Source organism: Meleagris gallopavo, chromosome 2 (genome assembly GCF_905368555.1).
Source record: "Meleagris gallopavo chromosome 2, MGAL_WU_HG_1.1, whole genome shotgun sequence".
Taxonomy (NCBI): Eukaryota; Metazoa; Chordata; class Aves; order Galliformes; family Phasianidae; genus Meleagris; species Meleagris gallopavo.
This window is the reverse complement of record NC_139405.1, coordinates 24,806,470-24,832,011: the sequence shown is the minus strand read 5'-3', so window position 1 is coordinate 24,832,011 and position 25,542 is coordinate 24,806,470. Positions and strand designations below refer to the sequence as shown.

At 37.8% G+C, this 25,542-nt stretch overlaps 1 protein-coding gene across 5 annotated transcripts in view; it reads right to left on the bottom strand.

Moving 5' to 3' along the window:
* Positions 1-25,542, bottom strand: part of PPM1B (protein phosphatase, Mg2+/Mn2+ dependent 1B) — a 56,811-nt gene that overhangs the window by 22,201 nt on the left and 9,068 nt on the right. For 2 of the 5 annotated variants that reach the window (XM_085219357.1, XM_085219360.1), the window contains exons 2-3: positions 10,559-10,701; positions 1,157-2,020 (exon numbers count right to left, since the gene is read on the bottom strand). In XM_085219357.1, the coding sequence (XP_085075483.1) occupies positions 1,157-2,002 (846 nt within the window). In that variant the 5' untranslated portion in view covers positions 2,003-2,020; positions 10,559-10,701. Of the gene's footprint in view, positions 1-1,156; positions 2,021-10,558; positions 10,702-12,647; positions 12,795-17,651; positions 17,750-19,974; positions 20,092-25,542 lie in introns of those variants that run through there. The other 3 variants (XM_085219358.1, XM_085219359.1, XM_010706773.3) reach the window with 3 other exon arrangements.

Sequence of the window (25,542 nt, the reverse complement as noted above, 5' to 3'; positions counted from 1 at the left end):
CTACTGAGTAGTTCCTATCATTTAAGATAAATCCTGAAGAAATTAAGTAAGAATCTGATATGATAATAAACTCCTTCAAAAGTACACATGCCCACATTCCCTTCCTGTATTACGCATGTATATGTATATATACACACATCACAGAATGGCCAGGCTTGGAAGGGACCTCAAGGATCACGAACCTCCAACCCCCGTGCCACACGGAGGGCCACCAACCTCCCCATTTAATACTAGATAAGGCTGCCCAGGGCCCCATCCAATCTGGCCTTGAATACCTCTAGGAACAAAGCACCCACAACCTTTCTGGGCAGCCTGTTCCAGCAGATAATATATATATATATATATATTATTTTTTTTTTAAACAGCAGATAATACTTCACATTCTGAAGACAAGACTGTATTCTAATCTCATCACGCCTTGCACAGATTCAAACTTCAAAAAATAAGCAAAAGGTCAGAGCTCAGTTTACTGAAAGTGTACTAAAAGGACAAGCCATTAACAAGACTAGACAAGCGCTGGATCAGAAAAGCCAGGGTATTTAATCCAATTATACAACATATGGCATTACTGAAAGAAACTACTTACCCTTCATTGTTAAAATTTCTCAGAACTGCCTGTTTGGTCTATTGCCTTTATATGCAATAATAAAAGCTGCACTTCTCAAGGAATGCTTGGAAATGATGAATCTAAGGAAGATATGCAGACCAATAGCTCCTAACGAACTCAAAGAGTGCAAGCAAACTCTTGTATCTGAGTAGTTTTTCTTCATATGAGCTTTCACAATTAGCTGAGTACAGAAAAGATAGTAAAACACACACTCTATGCAAACAAGAGCAACTGCTCAACTGAGAAAAGCAATGAAAACCAGAGACCTGTCACAGAATCGATCCCTTCTTAAAGACCTTTTGAAAAAATCATTTTAAAAACTGAAACAAAATTTAGAGCTGGAACTATATGCAAAAATTATACTAACGCTGTATTTTTGCAATTGCAATCAGAGGATGAGGTTGTATATTCTTCAAAGACACACAGTCAAACTGGTACTGAAGTTTGAGGGAAAGAAAAAGGAAAAGGGGAAGATTAGGCTGTTAACATTACACCTGTCTGAATAGAAGACAGAATTAGAACATCTGCTTGGAGAAAACAGTTACATACCTTATGTAAACAAGTGTCCACTACCCAATTGCACACTTTTTCCAGGTCATCTGATACTTCAAGTCTAGACTTAACAAATTCACAGAGCTCTTCGTTGCTCATTACATCCCAGATTCCATCACAAGCCAAGATGATAAACTCATCTTCTTCTGCCCTTAAAATTTCACAAACCTCAGGCTCTGGAGAAACAAGTTGTTCTGTAGGGCCTTTACCATCAACACATTTGTAGTCATAGTCCCCCAGAGCTCGAGAAACTGCCAATGAACCATTGACACGCTGAATCATTACACTGCCTCCTGCATTCTGGATTCGCTCTTTCTCCCTCGGGTTGCAAGGTTTGTGATCCTGTGTTGAAAAACAGACTTGTCCATTCCTATAGAGAACAGCACGTGAATCACCGCAATTGATAAAGTACACATGCTCAGGTGATATCATAACTCCCACTGCTGTTGAGCCACTTCTGTCCATCCCATTTCTGAGGTCTGAGAAATTGCGCATATACTCATCAATTTTCAAAAAGCCAGTTCTGATTCCACTCTTGACATTTTCCACTGAAGGTTCAAGAGCAGATCCAGGTTTTTCTGCTGCCCTAAAGTCTTCATTGTTAGTGATGTGTTCTAGTAAGTGTGTGGAGCAATAATTTGCAACACGAGATCCTGCATGACCATCATAGACAGCAAAAAAGGACCAGTCCTCTAAGCCATGGGGAATACCTACAACAGCTGTGTGAGCATCTTCCATTTCCACTCTCCATCCCTGCATACTGCTGAGGCCGTAACGCAAGCCATTCCCTGCACCATGAGCATTATGTTTTTCAGTTTTTGGCTTATCCAAAAATGCACCCATGTTTATGCAATATTGAATCTGGAAAACAGAGAAGAAAAATCTTATTTACAAAGCCACCATTCTATATAAGTTCAGTGTCAGTTTTCTTCTCCCTCTGCTTTCTTCATTAAAGAAGTAGTTATAAAACATGCACGTGTAAAAATCAACAGCTATAAAGGGAAGAGTAATTAACAGATTACATTGATGCAGTGACAACTTACAGACTTGTTTGCTTTTTTTGTGTGGATGTGTTTTGTTTCATTTTGTTTTTAAGACCTATTCATCAGAATTAAAATGTGCAAAAAGCTCTCCATATGAACACACAGTGATGGCATAGTTCACATACTTTTAAAGCCCTGCCAGTTTTGCCATTCTCCGTCAAAATCTACTCATACTGGGAAAAAAAAACAACCCATATTACTCCTATTCCCTTTCTAGTTTCAGGCATGAAGAAAAGCTAATATCTTTAAGTAACAACTGCTCTCATTAGCTATGCATGTACTGTGCCACTTCCGTAATCTCAAAAAGCATGGCAAAGTTGACAGCAGAAGAACATAGAACATCTATACCAAAGAAAAGTATGATTACAATGCTTCCAAAGAAGCAAGAAGCCACTTGCACTTTGATCCAAGAAAAGTTTTCACAATATTGTCTTAAATTATGAATTTTTAAGTTAATAAATGCATTGATCTTGATTTTAAAACACATTCAATTAAAATAGATATGCTATCTACAAGAAAAAAAAAGCTTTCCACAGAAAGTTAGTTCATCAACATTTGGAAAAGATCTGCTTCAAAATACGTAAGAAGCATCCTGAAAGAGTAAGCTTGCAGGTAAAATATAAGTATCTATAAGCGAGTTTTTGAAGACTTCTGATTTCCTCACCTATACAAGACCAGGCCTTTCTACGTAGGCCTGACAAACCAACTTCTACTTTACAAAGTCAGCAGGAACATGCTCTTTAATCCACAAGTTCCATACTACCTTTCTGAGAACTTCAGAAACTGAGACAGCTTCCAATCCCACTAACAATGATGTCTGCCCCATGAAACTCTTAGTGACTGGCTGTAGCCACCCATCAAAAGTCTGAGATAATTCTGCCACAACTGATCCTGAGCTATTCAGTCACAAGGTGTTTCATACACTAGCACATGCCAAGCCTGCAGTTGTCATGATCTGGTTTCAGAATTTGTTACTAGGTCAGAAAGAAAGGTTAAGAATTCTTTAGCTCTTTCATTCCCCTCCATTAAAGACATTTTCAGCTTACTCTGACAGCAGGAAAAGCTTACAGTTGGATTCCTCACTCCATCCCGCCAGGGTAGCCTTAGAACTGCTATGCAGTCAATCCAAACTTCATGCCATCTCTCTGCTCCAGTGGCCTCCACGAAAAGGGCTGAGGACTTACTGCACAGACTAAGACTTTGCTCACCAGCTATAAATCTTTTGAACTCTCTTTCAAAAAAGACTTAGGCAAATTTCTCCAAATACTGAAGCAACTCTTCATCTGCCTTAAAAACTAAGTGTAATTTTACTGTCTATCTTAATTCATGTTTAATGTTCTCTGATTCAAATGCTATTAATATTATGCAGAAGAATTATTGTGGTTTTCTAACAAGCTATGAACATCATAAAGAAAAAGGTAAAGAAAGTCAAATCAACTGAGAAATACCAGAATTCATATAGCTCTTATGTTCAAGTACCACGTTATATTCTAAGTTCAAGTCTTGAAATTATCTGTTCCGAAGAGTCTCTCAGAGACATGGAACAAAACAACAATCAGATTCCAAGTTTAGACAGATTTTCTATGGAAACTTTTCTTCAACAATCAGCTGGAAATTAAGGTTTTGCATACATTCCCCTCTAGCTTGGTTCTGAAATACTATCACGACTGTAAATCATTCACACCTATTAGCAAGCTCTACAAATGTATAATAGCTGATTATCTCTAAGTACCAATATTCTGCTATCAGGAAGTCCGATGTTATAACAGAAGTCTTGTACTCAGTAAATTGTCTGAAGGAGCTATTAAAAAATAAATAAATCGTGACACTAAAGATGATATCCTAAGCTCTGCAAATGCTTCAATACGAGCATTCCATTCAAACAAGGCACATTTCTCTAGCTGCAGAATCTACAGTAAAACCAAGTTATCATGAAAACACACTCAAAAGTTAATGTCAATTTGTTTTTACTCCAAATAAACAGGAAAACAGGTCTCAGACTTGAAAATTCACTTCAAGTGACAATTAACTGGGACATCTAATACAAAAAACAAGACTGACTTCAAATCAGCAGATAATGTTCTCAAACCATTTGAGATATGCTTTGAAAGTAATGCTTCCTATTTGATTATGTCAGCCAACAATGTCAGAGGTAGATGCTGGTGGTACAGCAGTAGAGGTGAACCTTCCCAACAATATTCCATTGCATGTTGTTGCTATGTGACAGACCGCAGCAGGCTGACAAATTGGTGTCTGACATGGAAGTGTGTAAGAAGCAAAGGTTTGACATTGAATTCCTCTGTGTGGAAAAAATTGCACAACTGACATTCACGGATGCTTGCAGAACATAGATGGAGACATGTGAACAGTGTTTCAGCAATGGCAACAGTAGGTCACCTTCATTGGTGCATTTCCCATGAGCACAGCATGTAGGCTCCTGTTCATTTCTGGTGAAAATGCATAGCTAATGATGGTGGCCATGTTGAAAAATAGCACTTTGTAGCTGTTAATGTACAATACCAAATGGTATTATTGTTCTCTTTGTATCTGTTGTAGTTTCGACAGAAATAAATAGGAGGCATTACTTTTGGAGACACCTACTCACAGCTGTGTAAATATCAAAACTCATCTAATTCCAAAAGCCAGTGACCACAGCATTAACCATGTATATACACACACACACACAGATACACACACACAGATACACACACACAGATACACACACACAGATACACACACACAGATACACAATGTAAAAAAAGAATCAAAGCACGTGTTCCACATCCTAACTTTACCTATTTTTTAAGTAGCTTCATTTCTTACAGGTCAGAAGGAATAAAAATAATAATAAAAAAGAACTTATTATATTTTTAAATATTCTAAACATACTTTTTAATGTTACAAATACTTTTTAAAAATACAAATAATAAAGGATGTTGAGATTGACTTATAATCAGTAAGACAACATTAAGGCTAGGTATCCAGCTTATGGCTGGTCATAAAGAAGACACCAAGCACACACAGAAGACCTCTTTCTATCACTGTTTCTATTAGGCAGGCTATATGAAGCAGAAGTTGCTTTGACGATCAGCTGAAGAAATAAACTGTTTTAGTGAGCAAAGAGATGGTGACTAACTTTTTAAGAACAGTATGCATTCTTCAGACCAAGAATGGAAACCCTAGGATTCCCTTTTTTGCAGTAATTCTCTCACTTCTGGGAAGGAAAAAAACCACACCACCACCTGATAAGTGCCAATTAATCACTAACAATAGTCTTTGGAAGGCCTTCAACAGAAGCTCAGCAATATGCTGCTGTGGCAGTAACTCCAGCTCTCTTACGATCTTCAATCTCTAGTTTTAAATCAATAGCTAAGACATTTCCAAGAGAGTCCAGCGCTGTCAGTAGAAGCTGACACACCTTTCCTGGGGTGAAAACCTAATCCAAGACTTATTTATCTTAAGTCCAAACATGTACCTGTCTCTCATGTTTTCTACTTGATCCAAATCTTACAGGGAATGCAAGCAATGAGTCTCTATTTTCAATGACAGAAAGCTTGGGATCACTTTTTTACTCAAAAAACACTGGCACTGCATAAATTTATATTAGGCAAAGTTAGGCAAAGAGCTACTGAAATTTTGAGCAGTAGCTCTACTTGAAGTCTGGCAGTAGCAGCTACTGTAACTTAAGTTAGTGCAACACAGTTTCGAAGTTCTGGCAGAGTTGACCTGTTAAGAATGAGATCTGAATATTTTACAAGGAAAAACAGTGATTGACTGTAATATGATCAATCACTACGAAGTTTGAGTTTTTGTTTGTTTTAAATCAACTGTAGCCAGAAGAAGCTGGGGGGTCAAGTGAGGAAGGATCCTGGCAGCATAGCTGACCAAAGATTCATTTTGTACTGATATAAAGAAATGGAATATCAAGATAAACCTTTAATGTAACACTTATACAAAATTTACCATCAAAAACTTCTCCCGCCAAGGTTGTATGAAACAACTCCAATAGGCTTTTAAATCAGGATACTCATAATTTGCCTAGTTAGTTCAATCATCAGTCAGGATCATCGAATCATAGAACTGCTCAGGTTGGAAAAGACCTTAAAGATCATCAAGTCCAACGGCAACCTAACCATGCTACCTTAACTCTAAAAACCCTCCACTAAATCACGTCCCTGAGCAAATAGGATATATGCCTAGAATCTGCAGCTGTAACTCTGAAATGAATTTATGTAACTTTATTGGTTGGAGGAGGAGGGGTTGGGATGAGGGGGCGAAGGGAGCGAACCAAAGAAATCCACAAAGGAAGCAAACTGTTTTTGAATCAGCCATTTAAAACAAAGAGGTAAGATTGCAAAATATGCTTTAGCTACTTGAAGGTAGTCTGAAGGAATGAAACAATCACAGGTAGTATTTAATGTTGTAGATTTACATCTGTTTCCAATGTCCATAGAAATACCTGAAAACATAATTTGCTATGCTTCAGCTATTCCCCACTACTTTGTGCCAGCAATTTCCTTTCTTTCAGAACTGCTGGCTGAGATGTTTCTGCTGTTGCTATTTAAACTGTTTCACTAAAGAGGTGCAAAATTAGCTTTAATTTAATTTTAGAACCCTGTGACTTTGACTGCAGTGAATTTAGAAGCCAGCAGCTCAGACAGCAGATCCAATACAGGAATAAACTCCAGTAGGAAAGACTGTGGGATTGTGTAAAAAGGCACACCAGGACTTAGGTTAGGACCTATCACCTTTTTAGCAAGATTGTAACTTCAGGCACACACATATGCTTGTGTTCCACCTGGCAGATGAATTTTAGATGACTTGATATACCAAAAAAGTGGGGTTCTAAGGTTGCCATCAGGCACGTAATGCATGTAAATAATCAGATTATTATATTGAAACACTGGAGTTTAATCTCTGGAGTACATTCAGAATTAGGTGCAGGGTAGGTATAACTAAGTTACTGACAAAATACAGTAGAGCTAAGCAGAGAAGCACTAGGAAGCCAAGAACTGTGTTCTGAGATTTGGGAACAACAACAACAACAAAAACCAATAAACCACAAAACATCTTGAAATAAGAAGCTAGAAAAGCCTTAATTTGCCCCTTGACGGAACCAGTCATCAAGGCACAGGGTAAGGAAAGATGAGCACCTCTAGAAGCCAGCTTCACAGCATTTGCAGCTCAAACCTATTTAAATTATGCTTACTCTTGCATAATTTTGTAACTCTTGAGAACCTAAGCTTAAAAACTGGTGTGAAGTAAAATTACACACACACACACACACACACAAAAAAACAACCCTGCAGGCTAAGCACAGCATAACATGTGAAAACACCACATACAGTGGCTTCTACATGTAGAATTCTCCTGAAGTTCCTATTTTGTTCTTTTGTACCTTTTAAAAACATGGACAAAGTCACATAACTGCAGCAAATTCAGCTGAAGTGAAACAACTGCGTCTCTCATGGGTAAGTTGCATGTTTTCATGCTGTAGCCTCTTATTTATCTGGAATGCAGTTTGGTATGTACAAAGTTGAGATACCACATCTCAGATACCCAAGATGAGCTTCACAGGAACATACCTCTGCAATCACTGCAAATAGTACAAAGTCACCATTGGTGCACAGGCCGATACATTTTAGAGTTACCAAGCCTTTGTCAGTATGTGCAGCATCACAATTAGATAAACTGCAGAGGTCACACCCATGAACTTCTGTGACCAGGTATCAACTTAAAACATATAGAGTTCTTCCTAGCTAACCACACACAATTCTGTGATTGCTAGTCTGTTCACATTAGCACTTCAGCTAGGAAATTACTGAAGAGGAATGCAGATATCTTTCTCAGTAAGAAATGCTCTGGAGTAGAAACTTCTTTCATTCCATGTCATTGATCTTAGTTTCCCAGGTAACAATTTCAGATGTTATCAAGTTGCCATCTAAGTATTATGAAGGCTGGGAAACTCAATTGCCATCTGGAAAACTCCAGCTTTATATCAGTTACATATTAACTACATGAGAAGTAGTATGTAATATGCAGATACCCAGGCTGGTTCACCAGGTATTGCAATATTAGGCCCAGGCAAGGGTAAAATAAACTCACTATTGCTTCTACCGCTCCATGGGAACATCAGAGGCACAAGTCTGAAAGTCATGATAGCCCTCGTGCAAACCAGTACCCATGTCCTTGTGCCATCTTGAAGTACAAGTTTAGTGCATGGACACCTGAATGAAATGGTTAAATCAGATAGGACCAATTTAAGTTTTTCAACCTTTGAGTCACTTCTTGCCCTTGATAGGAACTGCAACAAGCTGTGGTATTATCATACTACTCAGTAGACTGCTCTTTACTTTCTTCTTTCAGATCATACTATAGTAGGTTTGTTAATAAGACTTATATCCCACATTTACTGAAATTGCTCTCGTTTGCCTACACTGGGTCACACTTCCTGTAGATGATTCAAAGCAAAGGTAGATGCATAGCTTTTGGATACTAGAAGGCACTGACCTAGTATAGAAGTGATCCTTCCTCTAAAGAAAGCTTAGGTACTTCTACACAGTCTCTATGTTGTTGCTTCTCTAAGTTCAACAGAGGACCAACTGTTTTATGAGTTTAATTAAACTTTGCATCTTCTCAAAATACCACCAGACAGGCTTTTATTAAAGAAATAGCATGTAAAATTTCAAAGAAAGAGAGCTACCATACAGCTAATATACAATGGGTATCAAAATAGAAGAAATCATTTTACTCGTTAGCACAAAGGAATATGTCACTAAAAATGAGTTCTCCCTTATCTCAAGTTAATACTCTCAGTATAACTTACTGAACAAACACAAAGAGATGAGAGAAGAAGAGCTTCAGATGCATTTATATGAGAATAAGGTAGAAATGAATACCTAACTCATAATCAAATAATTGTTCCTAACCAGGTCTGAAAGACCAGGGTGATTGTTTTGTAGCATGTACACAGAACCACAGTAAAAAAAAAAAAAAGTTATATATATATTATTAAATTTAGTTGAGGGATGACTTGTTGATTCACACTCAAAGATCTCAGGAATACACATTCAGTCCAACAAAAATATAGTCTATGACACAAGAAGAGTTGTGCCTTTTCTAAATCTGTTACATCACTGTGAATTAAATACAAACACTGAATAGAAACATAACAAAAACAAGCAAAAATCAAAGCATATCCAAAAGAAAAAACAGTTGAACCTTTCTTTCATTAGAGAAGCAAAACAATTAGCACCACCTCCCTAACACAAACCCGTCACTGATATCTGCATCACACAACTTCTGAGACTGCCTGAAATCAACATTCCACCACTGCAGTGGTCCTGCCACTACAGCCTAAGGCAAACAACTTTAAGGCAAATGACTAATCCTGTCAGAGACACTAAAATGTGAAATCAAGACCAAAAGGTTTTAATTTCATCATAATTCTGCAGATTCAGCATATGTAATAAAGCAATTTAATGGACAGTCTTGAAAACAGGTACTCCTTGTTTAAACATGGAATTAAATTATTCAGAAAAAAACAAAGTGTGAAGTTTGAAATTTTTTGTGTCGAGTTTTTTTGTTTTTTTTTTTTAATATTCAATTAACACAGTTCTGTAGCATTTAATTTACCATTTCTAAAAAGAAATCAAAACAAAATAACACAGATTTTTAGTTCCCCACCTACAGGTTGAGAAGATAGTAACTTAATAGTGGGACAAGAGTTATTGCCACCACTTTTCAGTCTGTCAGATAAAGTCAGGATAGGAAACCAGAAACCAAAGCATTTTCACTGAGCTGGAAGATGACAACAACCTTTCCCCTTGAAACAAGTCATTCAGAAATAGAAGCTATAGTGGACTTGTAACAACAATTTAGAAATTTTCTATAACTGATTAAAAAGGGTAACTGAAGCAGTAGTGCTTCTACTGGCTGATTTAGGGAAATATGAACCTTGAGGGGAAGAAAAGCCACACAGGCAGTAAGCTGATTTAAGCTCATTGTGGTGAAACACTTTATGACTTTGACTTCCACTAGACAATCTTTTGTGTGAGAAAACACCTCCCTCAAATTCTGGGACGGCATACATTTGGGTGCTGATAAATTACATTTTTTTCTATTTTCATTTATCAACTGTATAATTGTACAGCACTAGAGAGAGGACATTTTCTTCCTATTTAAAATAAGATTAAGCAAGTCTCAAATGCAATTAAAGATGAAAAAACACATTCTTTTATCCAATCTGTTCCCAAATTTATGAGAAAGTCTAAGTCAATTAAAAGTTGCAAATTAAAATACAGTCCAAGTGATTATACCGTTCCATAAATTTCTAAGGGGCAGAATTTGTTCTTACCTGTAATCACAACCTTGTCAAGGTTCTAGTTCAGTTGAAAGAATTAGTTTACATTCCTGCTGCCAAGGAGCACATAACAGAATGACTTGCAGAACCTTGAGATAACAGTATGGGACACAACATCTGCTTTATTTTGGTATTTCCTAGAAAGAAACAAAGGAAGTAGTTAGCCACTCCAGATGGTACACAACAGACTTGTACATGAATTTAGGAAAAAGCAGTATTCCTGAAAAACAGAAGAGCTTGAACTAAAGCTATGTCTGGCTGTCATAAGATCTTCCAGTGCACTCTAAACAGCATATTAAGGACTCATATCAACAACAAAAAATAAAATCAGATTTTTCTCTCCATTTTCCTTCACCAGCAAAAGCTAGCACTTTAAAAGTCATCTAGCCTACTACCTGACATTTAAGTCCCTAAATTCAGTTACTGAAGGAACAGCTTTTGAATATCTGCTAACACAACTGTTATTTACTTGATTTTATTCACCTGCTTAAATGGCCGAGTAGACAGTTTGACAAAAGTGAAATCCATCAAGTATAGCACGTCTTATTTGCCAACTCTTTACTATGATTGCTTAGATGTAAAAATGCACAGTAGTTTCACAGCTGAAGCTTACTGCTTTTCTTTCAAAATATTACAGCTCCTCTAAAGAAATAATAATGATACATCTTTAAAAGTAGTTTCAATAAAACTGTTCATAAATTAAACTTAAAACACAAAACTAACAGGTAACCAACAGTTCAGATGTACACGCACCTGAGCATCTAATCCATCATTTTCAATAGGATGCAAATGCCTGAGTTCCTTTAAGGATCAGAGACTACATATTTAATCTCACAAACCACCCATCTTGCAGAAGTTACTGTGACAGTACATTGGTAGAAAGAACTACTGCAGGAAGAAATCTGGCTAACAGCCAGTTTTGTCTGGGGAATGAGGGAAAGGTAAGCCTTATGGTAACACTGACGATTATAAACTGATTACAGCTCTGCTGAGCTGAATGAGGCATAAAAGAGACACACTGCAGGCTTTGACTTTAAGGACACTGACTGAAGAATGGAGCTATTACAACATTTCATTATGGTATGCTTCTTCGAAACAGCAACTAGTGTTTTTCAGCCATCCAAAGTGCTTGTTTTCTTGATACTCAAAAGAAAGAAGATGCACAAAAGAAGGAATACTTTGCTAGTGTTGGAAGAACCGTAAGGTTTCGGCTAGTTCAATGCACGTAATGTCACACTGCTGCAAGCCCTATTTTCCCCAGCATTTTTTCTCTAGGCACCACAACAGGGTGGCTGATTCAATGAATCAAACTAAGCCAGAAAAAGTCAATTATTTTCTGCCAGTTTAGTTCTCTAAACCATCTTAGAACATGCGTTTCAGGCAAGTGCCAGTGCCAGAAATGCAGAACTAGCAGCTGCTGTCTATGCAGATTTGTTCTGAGTACTGTGAAACTATGACTTAAACGGCATCCACTAAATCGTTAACGAACTCTGAAGAAGTGTTTTGAAAGAACTAAAGAGCAAATATTCTAAATTGCTGCACTGGATCATGCTGCAAAGGTCTTCCCCTCAGAAGTTACAAAATCCACCAGCAAAGAAAAGTTGTTATCGTACCTGACGACTTCAGAATAAAATACAAACACCACCACCAGCAGCAGGACAAAACCTCAAAAGGCACAGATTCACAAAGTTGCGGGAAACAGCGTAACTCTCTCTCCTTAAGTACACCAGCCACTGGGGCATCATCATCAAACACACAGCCACAAGGCAGCTCCCCTCATACGGAGTCCCATCTCCAGAAGATCTCCTTAACCAGGATGCTACAGGACGCTTCCACGATGAGGTGCGTGGCAATCTCAGTCCTTCTAACGCTGCTCCAGTCGCCTCTGGAATGGGCTGACTCACAGAAGCAGATGGAAATACAAGCTCTTTGCTTCCCAGAAGCAAAAGGCTTCACTCCTCCCAGTACTACTTTAAGAGCATGCGAGAACATTCATTAGACAAGGGTGACGTCTAGCCTGGAGACAGACTGCTTACATTATGACGGATTCCAAGAGAACCATTTTGAGCTAAGAGTGTCTTACCCCTGAATATGCTTCATTTCACCACGTTAAAAGTGTTTTCTCCAGATGAAAGCAACAGCCAAATGCATCGCAAGTAAATCACAGAATCATAGAATATCCCAAGTTGGAAGGGACCACGAGGATGATCAAGTCCAACTCCTGTCACTGCTAAAAAATTAAAACCAACATTCAACAACAATCATGTTAAAAAAAATTCTGTAGGCAAGAACCCTGACAAATACAAAGATTCCTGCCATTATACAGAAGAATAGGCATCACATTAGTTTTTCTGATAACTACATATTAACTAAACTTGGTAGCAATGCACTGATGAACCTCAAGCTGAATCCTAGCACTACAAGAAGCAAAATCACTACATCATTTAGGTCCTTTGCAAATTTCAAGACTCTGCTCAAAGAACCACCAGAAATACATTTTTTATTCTGTTTAACAACCAGCAACAACTCTGACTCTCTAATGACAATCACATTACTGCTGCTTGAAAATATACCAGCCAATCTACTCTCTCACCACCAACAAAAACAAAGTGAAATCTCACGTGTCATATCTGACCTTATGGTATCAAATACTACCACTGCTGATATCAACCCTCCCAGCTGTGGCTCATGAAGTTAGTAAAAGGTATTACAGAAGTTCAAGATGCTAGGGGGAGAAGGAAAAGAGCAGTACTGAAAGCTCAGTGCAGATTTGCCAGTATACTGCAACTTCTTAACAGCACGTTGAAAACATACAGTAAACAAAATACTCCATCCCCCTTTTCATATAGGTATTAGGCTGCCTGATTTTACAGTAAAATAAGAACATATGCCAAGGGAGGGAACTAGTAGTGCAAGTTCACACAGTATTTCCTTGTCAATCTACAAACAAAAGCCAGGAGCAGGAGTTAACGTCTGCATAATCACTTGAGGCAAGGTACAACTTTCAATCTACAGAGGAAACTGCTCATACTCGATAATAAGAGAATGATGAATTTTCTCTGCATTTGCTGAATGATTCCTGGTTCTACACAACAACATTGTGGATCAAAGCTGAGTAAAAACTTGAACTGTTTTATTAATGCATTAAGCAACTTAAGTGCTTTATGCAATTAAAACTAATATCTGGGTTTTGCAAAAAAGTACAGCATTATCTTTTCAATGCATTTTAGAAGTCAAGTTCCAGGGTTGTTGGGTTTTTTTTTATTGGTTTGGTTTTTTTTTGTTTGTTTTTCACAATGCAGAAGTCTTGAAATAAATTTACTCGAGGTTCTGGTGAATATTTAGGTCAGCAGTTTGAAGTTGGCTGTTCAAAATTTTAATTGCAAGTTAATCATTTGAACCACTCTGGTCTGAATTCACACACAATTAGCACAATATATTACACTGGTCAAAAGCTCAGCAAGACTCAGTACTGCTCAGTGTTCTAGCTAGGCCCACACTTAAGTTTTACTTCAGTGGGCTCATTTACAGCATCAGAAACCTACATTGCTTTTGATACACACACAAGATAGTTACAAAAGCTATCCTGCACGTTTTTCTGCAAATTTCTGATACATATTCATATGCCAAGTCTTTCATTCCTCAATTCTCTAATTATCTTCTGGGAAAGTTTTACATCACTAAATTCACATTATGGCTACAAAGATTACTTAAGCTGCCACTGTTGCCAAGAAATATTTGCTCTCAGCAGCTCATCTCTGTTTCCATGTTAATCCCTGTTGCTCAGCCACATAGTTGGTTATGCTTCTATAAGGGAATGCCTGAAGCAGATTGTTCATCTAGTCAATGTGTAACTCAGACTGCTGAATGATACAAGCAGAAGAACAAACACTGAAAGCCATCCCTGCTAAAACTGGGAACTTGAGTACATAACCTACACTTACACCTTTGCTGGAACAGCTTTTCAAACACCCAGTTTTGGAAACACTCAGGAATAAGACCATCTAACACACTTCAGTAAAAGTACTGGAATATAAAAAGCCTTCATTGTCAAGTATTTTATATTTATCAGATTAAAGAAAACAGATGATCTTCCAGAGTTAAAAGATGTATCGCATTTATATGCTAGTAAGCTTTCATTAAAAAGCTTTAATCTACAAAAAATAACCAGAAGTAGCAGACTTGTTTGAGTCAACACATTTATTGGAGTTTCTAGGACATTCAAGAGAAGAGTTTACAGAAGTCTTTGTAGGTGTTATTGTATCCTGTATTACAGATATAGTGTAAGTTCTAGATACGCACTATGTCACCCATTGCAATTCAGGAGTAACAGACAGAAAACATGTTCGTACTGTCTCAATGTGAAGTTGAATCTATTTACTTATAATTGCAAAGGCAATTGCAAAAACGTCTGCAAACATCCGTCTTCCTGATGGGGATTCCAAACTCTGGCTCAGGCACAGCAATTTGCCCAGGCAGAGTTAAGAATCATGTTTACCCTTAGCAAAGCGTCAGTCTTTTGAACACATTGCTGCAGTGTATCCCCACGAGGCAAATTTATTACCATCTTGCTAGTTAGGTTGATAGGCAGTAATGAGTCAGTCTGAAGCTATCCATCTATTTGTTGCTTCCGCAAGCATCTGGCCCTCAGATCAATGTTTAAAAAATGCAGTCACTGCAGGTGGATCACTGCAAGTTTGTAAACATCCATCTGCTTCAAATAAGTAGGAATCACAGCCTGAGCACTGGTCAAACATTCAGAGAACAGGCGCCACACATGTCATCTGAGAGCATTACTAAGTACATCTATCCATTTAAAAGTCCTCAGGGCCCTAAATCACTCATCACTTTGTGCAAAAATGGAATGTCACACCCATTCTAGCTACTACAGCAATATAACAAGAACACTCAGAGTTTGTCATACCTTCCCCCAGCAGAAAAGCGAGCTGTAAGTAAACTACAGCATTATTCAAATTCTGAAGTAAACTTGGGAGTAAAAACTGTTGATTATGAAACAGAAACAGCTTGGCCCTTTCTTGCTAAGCCATTCAAGAAAATATCTTAAGGCCATAAAGAATCCTTACGGAAGCAATTTTCAGAAAAAAAATAATCAGAGAAGGCAACAATTTTCAGCTCAGTTGATTCTGTATCAAATACATGCATTTGGATAATAAAGAAATCCCACTGTTAGAGGCTTCAAAATATGGTAGGATCGAGAGTATAGAAACCTGACATAACTGTTCTTGTCTTATTGCTAGGATTCAAAGGGTGACTTGAGCTGCAAAGCATTTAGGCGCTCTAGCTGTAAGATATAGTCAGCAAGCCTGACAGTTTTCAAAGGATTAATAACATTTCACAGGAAATGCTCACAAAGTGGAAGAACAGATTCTCTGCAGACGACTGTAGTGATTAATTCATCAATGAACAGTCTTCAGCTATTTTTAAGCCAGAAAACAGCTAGAGTGAGAAAGATCTGGAGTGAAAACTGGCTACTATAGCCATCACAGTAATAGTGAGTTAGTTATCTTCAACACCACAGCTTATATTCCTGCTGCACCTCACAGCAAAAGTTAAAACTCTGCTTTTACAGCACATCTTTCTGTGCAGATCCTGTATTTTGCACAAATATCCCACAAAGGATTCTCAGTGGCACAACAGCATCCCATTTGGTTGCTGGGGAATTAAGCCATCACAATTATAATCTTGCCAGCAAACCCTGTTTTCCCCCACCTTATACATATAATACGCACAGCCTTAACTGGCTCTATGAGTACACCTGTACTTAGGAGGACTTCAAAATTCACAAGTAGAGTAAGAAACGAACAAGAAGATTGGAATATAACAATCCTTCAGTTAGCATCACATAAAGAAAATACAGCAAAAATTCACTTGTGTTGATGTGATTGACAATAAGAGAAATAAATGTATCGGATTCATAAGGGACCTTGAGTGGCTTTTTTCTTTAACACAAACAATACTGTTGGTTAGAGGGAGGACTCCCCTCTCTACAAGAGTGCAAATGACGTCCTTACTCTACCCTCATCTTCACGTACAAGCAAACTAGAGCTGAGCCATCAGAGCAGCTAAGAAATAGCCTGAGTGCTTCCTGTAACAGGAACATCAGCAGAACACATTCTCTGCCACAGTACTTAACCATTTGAATCTATTTGTGGCTTCCTTCATCCCATTACCGCATCTAGGTTTATGTAAAAAAGGATTTAAACGCAAAGGTCACCCAACACCATAATAAAACCACCAAAACATTCAAATCAGTAGCATACAACATTATATTAACACTTACTATGCAATACACACTTCAGTAGTTACTGCAAAGCAGAAAACTTGGAAAGAACATTCAAATACCTGTTCCATCAACTAAAAGCCCACCCACACACATTAATCTTGCAAAAGTAGTACAATCAAATTCAATACTTTAATATAGAAACCGAAGCCCTCAAGTAGGAATAAAAAAATATATTATTTTTGCACCTCAATCAGTTTTAAAGCCTCATGCTTTTTTCCCCAGACTCTTCCACACCAAGGAATTTTTAATACCTATTAGCAAAACTACTTCCTTAACACTACTGCATTAGCGTAAGCAACAAAGCACTTAGAAATGTAAAGTCTACTTAAACATTTCAGATTGGTTTTTCTGCCTAGAAAGATGCTACGCTCTCTCTTCACTAAAACAGATTAAGCACTTTGCTAATTTAACCCATTTAAATGGATCATTTCAAATGAGGAACATATCAAAGCATTTTTAAGTCAGTTATAACCAAATACTTAAGAGAAGCAGCTGATTCTACAAAATATATAATGATATATTCCTATACTGCAGCATGATCATTACACTTGTAATCACAGCCTATATCCTACTCGATCCACACCACGTGTTAGGTTTTAGATCACAGATGGCTTGTCTGTGACAGAAACACAGTACTGCTCCCTGCACTTCTATATCATGCTCTACTTTTTTTTTTTTTCTTTTTTTTCTTTTTTTAACATTAAAGGAGCTTACTAAGAAAAAAATTGAAGACTAAAAAATTACTATCTCTAGGATCTGCAGAGTGAAGCAAATTTCCATTACCTTTTTTTCTGGCAGCAGTCTCCAATATCGTTGCCTGGACACATGGAATCTTTTTCAGGTGTCTGCACTGAGGCTATCTGAACTGCTTGACTTGTCATCTAAACAGAGGAGTACTTGGCAAGAAGCAGCCATTTGGCAACTCACAAGTTTAAATACTCAAATTGTTTTGTCCAATTACTACTGCAACTTCAGTTTGACAATAAAAATCAGTTTGACTGGCTTTTAATCAATACAGCTTAAATACTTCCAATTTACAAAATATTTAAATGCTGAAGTTTCAGATATAACTATTGAGACAACAACTGTTTTAATTTCGCCACTATTTAAGTACTACAAGACATGTTGAAATATACCTGCAAAAATTCAAAGGGCAATTTTAGCAATAACAATGTTAAGCCTACCATGCAAAAAGACCATGCCAGTTTAAAAAAAAAAAAATCAGCACTAGAGATGGTGCTCAAGGGCTTACAAGCAGTCAATGCAGTTATGATAGGTCTACATAGACACGACAGGAAAAAAGATTCTGAGAAGCAAGCATGTTAATAATTCAATGCTTATTTTATGCTATTCATCAGGTCAGACATCAGTTGCAGTCAGTTCTGGATAACAGATTAAGACACCATCTCCAGTGCCACAGAAGGTTACTGCTCCTACACACTGCTGGCTGCAAGACACTTCCCTGCAGAATGTGAATGGCAATGGGTACATCATCTTCACACCACAGATGTGAAGAACACATCTAAGAACACATTAACTGCAGAGAGGGTGAAGACACCCTACGTTGTCATTCTGCATATACATGCAACATGTCAAGATGTTTTAGAGCGATATAACTTGAAACTTTCAAAGCTCACATCTCAGTCTTATTACTTTAAAATATGTTAAGCTTAAACTATATGTATGCTCTACTTGGTTTAGTCCAGACAATTATACCTAATATCTATACAAGTATATTAAAAAAATAAGCAGAGTTCACAAAGGGATACTCTTAAGTATTCAAGCCTTTGCAGAATGATGACAAAGAATTTGATGAATTTCGCAGTTTAAAAGCTAAGCAAACAAGCTTGGGGATTACGCAGGTACTTCAGTAAAAATTTTTAGAAAAAAATACACAACCATAAAGACACAACAAATTAAAAACAGTAACATGAATAGAAGTCTACTGTTTTTAATTTGTTGTGTCTTTATGGTTGTGTATTTTTGTGATCTGAGCCTTCTAGTAAGTGCTGAAGTCAGCACATTAGGTGCCAGTGTCAGTAGACCCCCACAACCCCACAAGGGCTAGCACCAGGCAACCAGCTGCCTACATTGCATTTGCACTGCAACTTCCACTTTATGGTCCCCGAAACACCTCCTATGTCCTTTTGACTCCACATGAAATTCTCCACCATCTGTTTTATGGCTGGATACCGTGCCCTTGTATTCCCCTGCTCACACAACCTGCTGTCTGCAAGGGATATTAATGTGTTTCCATTTTTCTGAAGCATTTATTCAGCTTCTCCTTTGGAAAACAGTGTATATGATCTGGTTAATAGTGTATATATTCCCTGAGTCTGGGGAATCAAGGGGAACTGTAAGCTGTGCTATGGATTTCATCACTCAAAACCAAGTGAGACTCTTCACACTTCCCTTGGAGGCTGGGAACGATAGAATCATTTTATTCAATATTTTGTTAATCTGCAAATGATAGCTGAAGGCAACAGCATCACTGCTACTTAATTCTAATGACTCCTACCACTTGATTAGTGCTCAAATTTGCAGAGAGATGACAACTGCACAGGTGCTTGAAGCAATGGCTTTACTGAAAGAAACACATCTACCACTCCTTTCAAAATGAAACAATCCTATCCTCTGATTCCCCAACTATTCCCTGATACTTTGAAATAGACTGGGCACGGTACTCCAGCTGTAACTACATTCAAGAGAAATTCCAACTAGATGAGCATGGGACTATAAAGTAAACCAAGTACAGTTTCTGATGTCATTTATTAAGACATTTCATCTTGTATCATGCAAATTAGTGTATCAGTTTTACAAGTATGAACATCTATGCTACTCAAAAGATACAGTAAACATTAGTTACAAGTACCAACTTGGTTAACTGTTTTAGTGAAAGAATGCAGACACAGCTAGATTATATGCACCTGATCGTAGCACACATCCAAAGAATTATGCAGCATTTAATACTTAGTAAATATTCATAATATGCTTCAGGCTAAGTACAATGCACAAGAAAGCTGACAAATGAGAAGTAGTTCCATTTCACAAGCTTTGATATTCATGCTTTTTGCCGTCTGGTCATGGGCAATTTTGAAAATCTTACCTTGAACGCAGTGCAAAAATCAAATTTCTTCCAGATCTTTGTGCTTCTGATAAAGATTCAGTTTAGAGACTCTTCCTTGTATGTTAGAGGGTGAATAAAGCAGAAGAGCCTGTAAGTCTGAAAGTAGGAAGATGGAATAATTGACCAATTTCTTTCCTAGTTCAACACATTATTCAAAAAAATCCATAGCTCAAGAGCTGCTTTATAACAAGTTTTTGACTGGAATCAAGAGAACACATGAACAGCTGCAAGTGGTCAAGTTAGTCAAGAAGATCGTACTTGTTTGGGATAATGCAGCAAGAGATTACAGGAGCGCCTTTCATTTCTTCGAGACAAAAGGCATAAGGTGATATAAGCTAAACCAGTCAACGGACACTACCTGCCAAAAAATCCACTATCATTTGAACCACCATCAAAAATAGGTGCACGCAAGTCTATTTATAAATCAGGAATACAAACAACCACGTAATAGAGAAAGCCTGCACAGGGTTATGTGCATTCATGCATGTTTAAGGGGAAGAAGATATAAAAGCCTGGCATATTAATGCAACCATTTCCAAGAGTACACATAGATACTGAAGTCAAAAGAAAAGAAGGACTACCGTTGGGGTTCAAACTTAATTTCACATATAGAAAACATATCGAAGAAGCCTGTCGCTGGCTACTAGTTTTTTATAAAAGCAAAATGCTATTAAGAAAGAAGCAGAGTTGCTTTTCTCACAAACTCAAGAGCCAGGCTATTCAAAGTTAAACCGACCATGCCTAGGTATACTAGTATATAACTTCAGTAGCTTGGGTCCAGCTGAAGCCTTCCATTTTCAAATTATCCACATACAGCATTTAGTTGACAGTTTCTTTCTATAAGCCTGGGCAAAGAGGGAACTGAATCAATATTAGCAAAATTGTTGTTTCTTTCTTCCACAAGAAACTTCAAGCAGCAAACGTTCCACATATTGCTTAGCTTTACTTCAAGGCTCAGAAAAATGGACAAAGGCAAGTGAGAGAGAAAATGTATCAGCCACTATAAAGTTCTAGAACAACTTGAACAAGAGTATTTTTTGTTTCTTTCTTAGGTGAAATGACATTACTTAAAGAATGCACTTTGTCTACTCAATGCATACCGAACAGTTAGAGATAACAAGTAACCACTGATTAATTTCAGAAAGAGTGAACACGAGTAATTGATCATACTCAAACTATTTTATTTAGCAGCACTAGAAATATATGCTTCCAAATGAAACTGAAGTCTCAGCTAGAAGTGGTACTTCACAGAAATTTGAGTAGGAAGGGACCTAGGAAGTCTTCCAGGTAAATCACCTTCTCAAAGTGCAGTTAAAGCTGAGTTCCATCCTAGTTGCTTAAGGCTTTATCTACTCAGGTCTTGAAAATCTCCACAAGGGCAACGTCATTCTCAGTTTATGACCCTGTCTCATTTTCCCATTGTGCTTCTCAGTAAAGAGATCAGCTCCGTTTTCTTGGTATCAAGCTTTGGAAATCCCAAAAGGTTGCCACTGTTCCAAGGTTACAAACGCAGCTTAGGAACATATGGAAAAAACACCAGGTAAAGAGGAACAAAGCTGCCAGTTTTCATCCCTGTCTGACCTGCATTTAGCCTAATGTTCAGCACATGCAGCTCGTTCTTAACAGAGGTAGAACCCAGCCAGCCTTCAGCCTGCTTCACATTCTAGAACCAGGACTTGGCACATGTCTTAGGCTCTTAGAGACCCACTCTTCCAGGCTGCATATCTCTAGATGGGCACTCAGCCTTTGAGCTGCCTTGCTGCATGTCCACCACAAACCTGTTGAAGGTCCATCCCACTTCCTCATTGATAACAACATCAAGAAGTGCAAGTCACCACACGTCACTGACAAACTCCACTCATACCTGGCATCCAGGCAGAGCATGAATGATTAACTGATACCCTTTGAACATGAATTTGTCCAGTCATCCCTCCATTCAGACTACAAATAGGAGTTTTATGCTGTAGGATATGGTGTAAAGTCTTGCTACACCAAAGTAAGACGTCCATTGCTGTCCCCTTTTTCGAAGATCTAGTCATTTCATCACAGAAGGCAGCCAAACTGGTCAGGTAATGATTTTTCCATGATAAATCCACACCAGCAACTCCAGTTACTACTTTCAAGGGCATAGAAGTGGTTTACTATAGCTTGACAAACTACTAATTTATAATGTTATCAAAATAAAGGAGTATTTAACATTTTTAGCATATGGAAGGGAAAGCTTTTTTACATAACACAGAAATGATGTTTGAAGAAATTAATCTCTAAGCTTAAACAATTAGCACAATTCAAATGTTCCACAGTCTAAATGTAAGAGCTCAGTGCAAAGAGATAGGCACATTTCAACAAACTGAACACAGTCACCAAGCAATGAAGTTTCCGGCCACTTCTCAAGGTATCTGGCAACAAGACAATAACAGCAGAGGTTATAAGAGGAAAAAGTTGGTATTTGTAACTCCACTGAAAATTCATAACAGAAATCGATGACAGAAGAAGGAAGAACAAGAGGAGCTGCAAAGAACAGTAAGTGGTCAAGAAAACTTAAGTATGGTTTATTACAAATATTAGGAAGAATATCTGAAATTCAGATTGCTTACATCCTTTCAGATTATTTGGATTTCTTCCATAACACATTGAAAGCAAATTCATTTCACTGTGACCTCTGAACTTGAACAAACTCAGGAACTTCTGGAAACAAGCAGTCAGTGCCTGACAAGTAACCACACACTGCAATCAATACCAGGTCTGACAGTACCCAAGTTTCACCCAAAATACTTCAGCTCCTCTGCAGTTTCCCAAACCTTTCACTGAAAGCATGGAGCAGATAATAAGCTCCAGCTCCACATTAAGCAGTGTACAATACCACTACCATAGTGGATGAGCAGAAGCAATTCTCTTATCCCCCAGGGAAATTTGCAAACATGACAGAAGACAAAGAAAAACAGCTCAACTCCCTCGGGAACTTTTTTGTGGAACCCCTCACCACGGTCTCTGCTATGTAAAGTTTTGGTTCCTGCTGTGTTCTCACGCGCCTACGGAATAAAGATATTCTCATCAGCAAGCGCTGATATTTAATTAAACAGGAATGACCACCACAAAAGAGTCATGTCATCAGCTGCAGCACACTATGCATTTGGGGAAAATCCAGAAAAGCATTCATAATTTAGTTATAATAGATGTTTTAACATTAAATATTGATGGCAAGTTCTTTTACTTTTCTTTTACTTTAGGATTACAATACAGCTGGTGATGCTGCTAACACTGTCACAGTTGACATGATTTCCAGTACTGCCTTTTCTTCACATTCTTAGTTTAAACTAAATTTAAACTAATCTTTGAAAAGGATGATATAACCCTACACTATTTTCTATCTGGACTTATTCAGCAGATCAGAGTAATAGCCACGGGACAGCAAATACTACTTTGAACTGTCAAGAATGCATCAGCAGTAACATTTCAATCAGATTTACAACTTTCACCGTTAAAACAGGTTATCAGGTATTGAACAGTACCCAAACCACTGTACTTAGGCAGTGTTCTAAGCATACCTTAAGAGAAACTCCTCTGAAATATCTCAGGGTGCAGGCTCGCAACAAGCTGGCTAAGTTAAATTGATAGTGCTCCTGCTACCTGTACTCTTCTACTCCAACCTTTGCTGTAGCAACTGTATCCTCATGTAGCAAGCAGCTTCAAGAAGCTCAACTGAAAGAAAATTACGCCAAGTAAGAGATAAGCTTCCAAAATTTTACAACCACTGTTTTGAACGGCTGCAAAGTAGTAATAACTGCCTGGCTGACAAGAGAGCAGATGTATCTAATGCCCCGCACTGCCACTGAGGTAACAAAACAAGAAACTCGTAATAAACAAGACAGATTTGATTGAATTACATACAAGCTATTTCTCTAATTGCACTGGGTTTACTTTTGTCCCGTCCATAGCATTACAAAAGCACTATACTTGTCTAGTGCAAACAAGCTTGATTGCTTTTTCCCATTTAATGAAAAAGAGGCAAGAAATAATTTCAGCTTTTTTTTTTCCCTCTGAACACCACAGTTCAATCCAAGTACATTCCTTCAGTCTCTGAAACACCTTCTAAGAACTTTTGCTTCCTCAAAAGGAGATTTAAGTCCATCAGTTCCACAACACCTCACATACAAAATAAGAAAAGATTTCATCCTGTATTAAGTTTTTCTCCACCTGCAGGACTTGGGTTTATGTTTGTTTTTAAACACTATTCAAGGTGAAAAAACTTTGGAAAAAAGCAGCACAGATTGAAGCTTCCAGCCCTGCTCCCAGTCCCTTTTCAATAAGGAATACAATGGGGGAGAAAAAAAAAAGGAGCTCAAAGAAACCATGCTGACAATGATAAGGAGAGAGACTGAAAACTAAATACAAAGCAGCTCCTCAAAGCAGCAGTGCACAAATCAGCAGTCAATTTCCACTTGCTAGTTTTTACCCACGCTGGTATTAAAGACTCATAGCACCGCCACAAAGCAAATAACTCCAGTAAGCACTAAAACTTGGTAATAAAATCTTGCCTATCTGACAGTAAAAATTCTTCACACGATGAAAAGACAGGCATACAACACAGCCCAGGGTTAAGGTGTTAATGAAGAACACTTCTCAATGGATAGTGCTCTGCCTATCCAAGCGTTCTCTACGTTTTCAGTAGACTTATGTTTCTTTGGAAAGCAGTTTCATTTACTTCTGCACTAAAAGCACTTATTGCTTTTCAATTCTTCTCCTGCTTGGTGTTAGTTTCTCTCATTTGGCAACAGCATCATGCTTTGACCCTAGGAAAGGAAAGGATAAACAAGTGGAATCAATTGACAGTTCTAAGGTTGGAGCAGAAACTACAGGGCAGAAGAAAGCTTGCTCATAGGTGGCTCAAGTTCACTGACTCCTTATGTACTAGTAACAGCTTAGGGTGATCATTAAAAAGGAAAGTAGCAGAGAAGAACAATAGATTCCAATAGAGCATACTAGGACCATTACTTCAAGAAATAAGACAACCCATGACAGACCTGAGCTGTCACACCTGCTTCCTATGCAAGTCTTCTGCTTTAACCAGACTCCTGATAAACTGACAAGACTTATGGAAAAGGGACAATATGTTAAGACACATTAAGACATCTTCCACATTAGTTCCATCTTCTCTGTAGAACTGACAACATAACCAGGCTTCATATCTGAACAAATCTCTCTCTCTCAAATTATTTCAGTTCTGGAACTACTATCCCATGCCACTGCTTAAACAAAACATTTGCCTGTTAACCCTGAACAGAACAATTAACATTGGTGGGGGAAGAAAAAAGTCAAGCAGTAACTGATCAGTGCTCTTTCTAGATGGAGCCCTACTTTCTCCTGCACATATACAGAAATATGGAAAAAAATTAGAGTCAAAAACAGCTGTGAATATAAAGTATTTTTGAAGGACAGTATTTTCCAGGAATAAATTAATACAGGGTTTCAAAAATACAGTTTCAGAACACTTCTCCGATTACATTTTTCTAAGCATGGTAAATTTTCCCTGTCATGGACAACAAT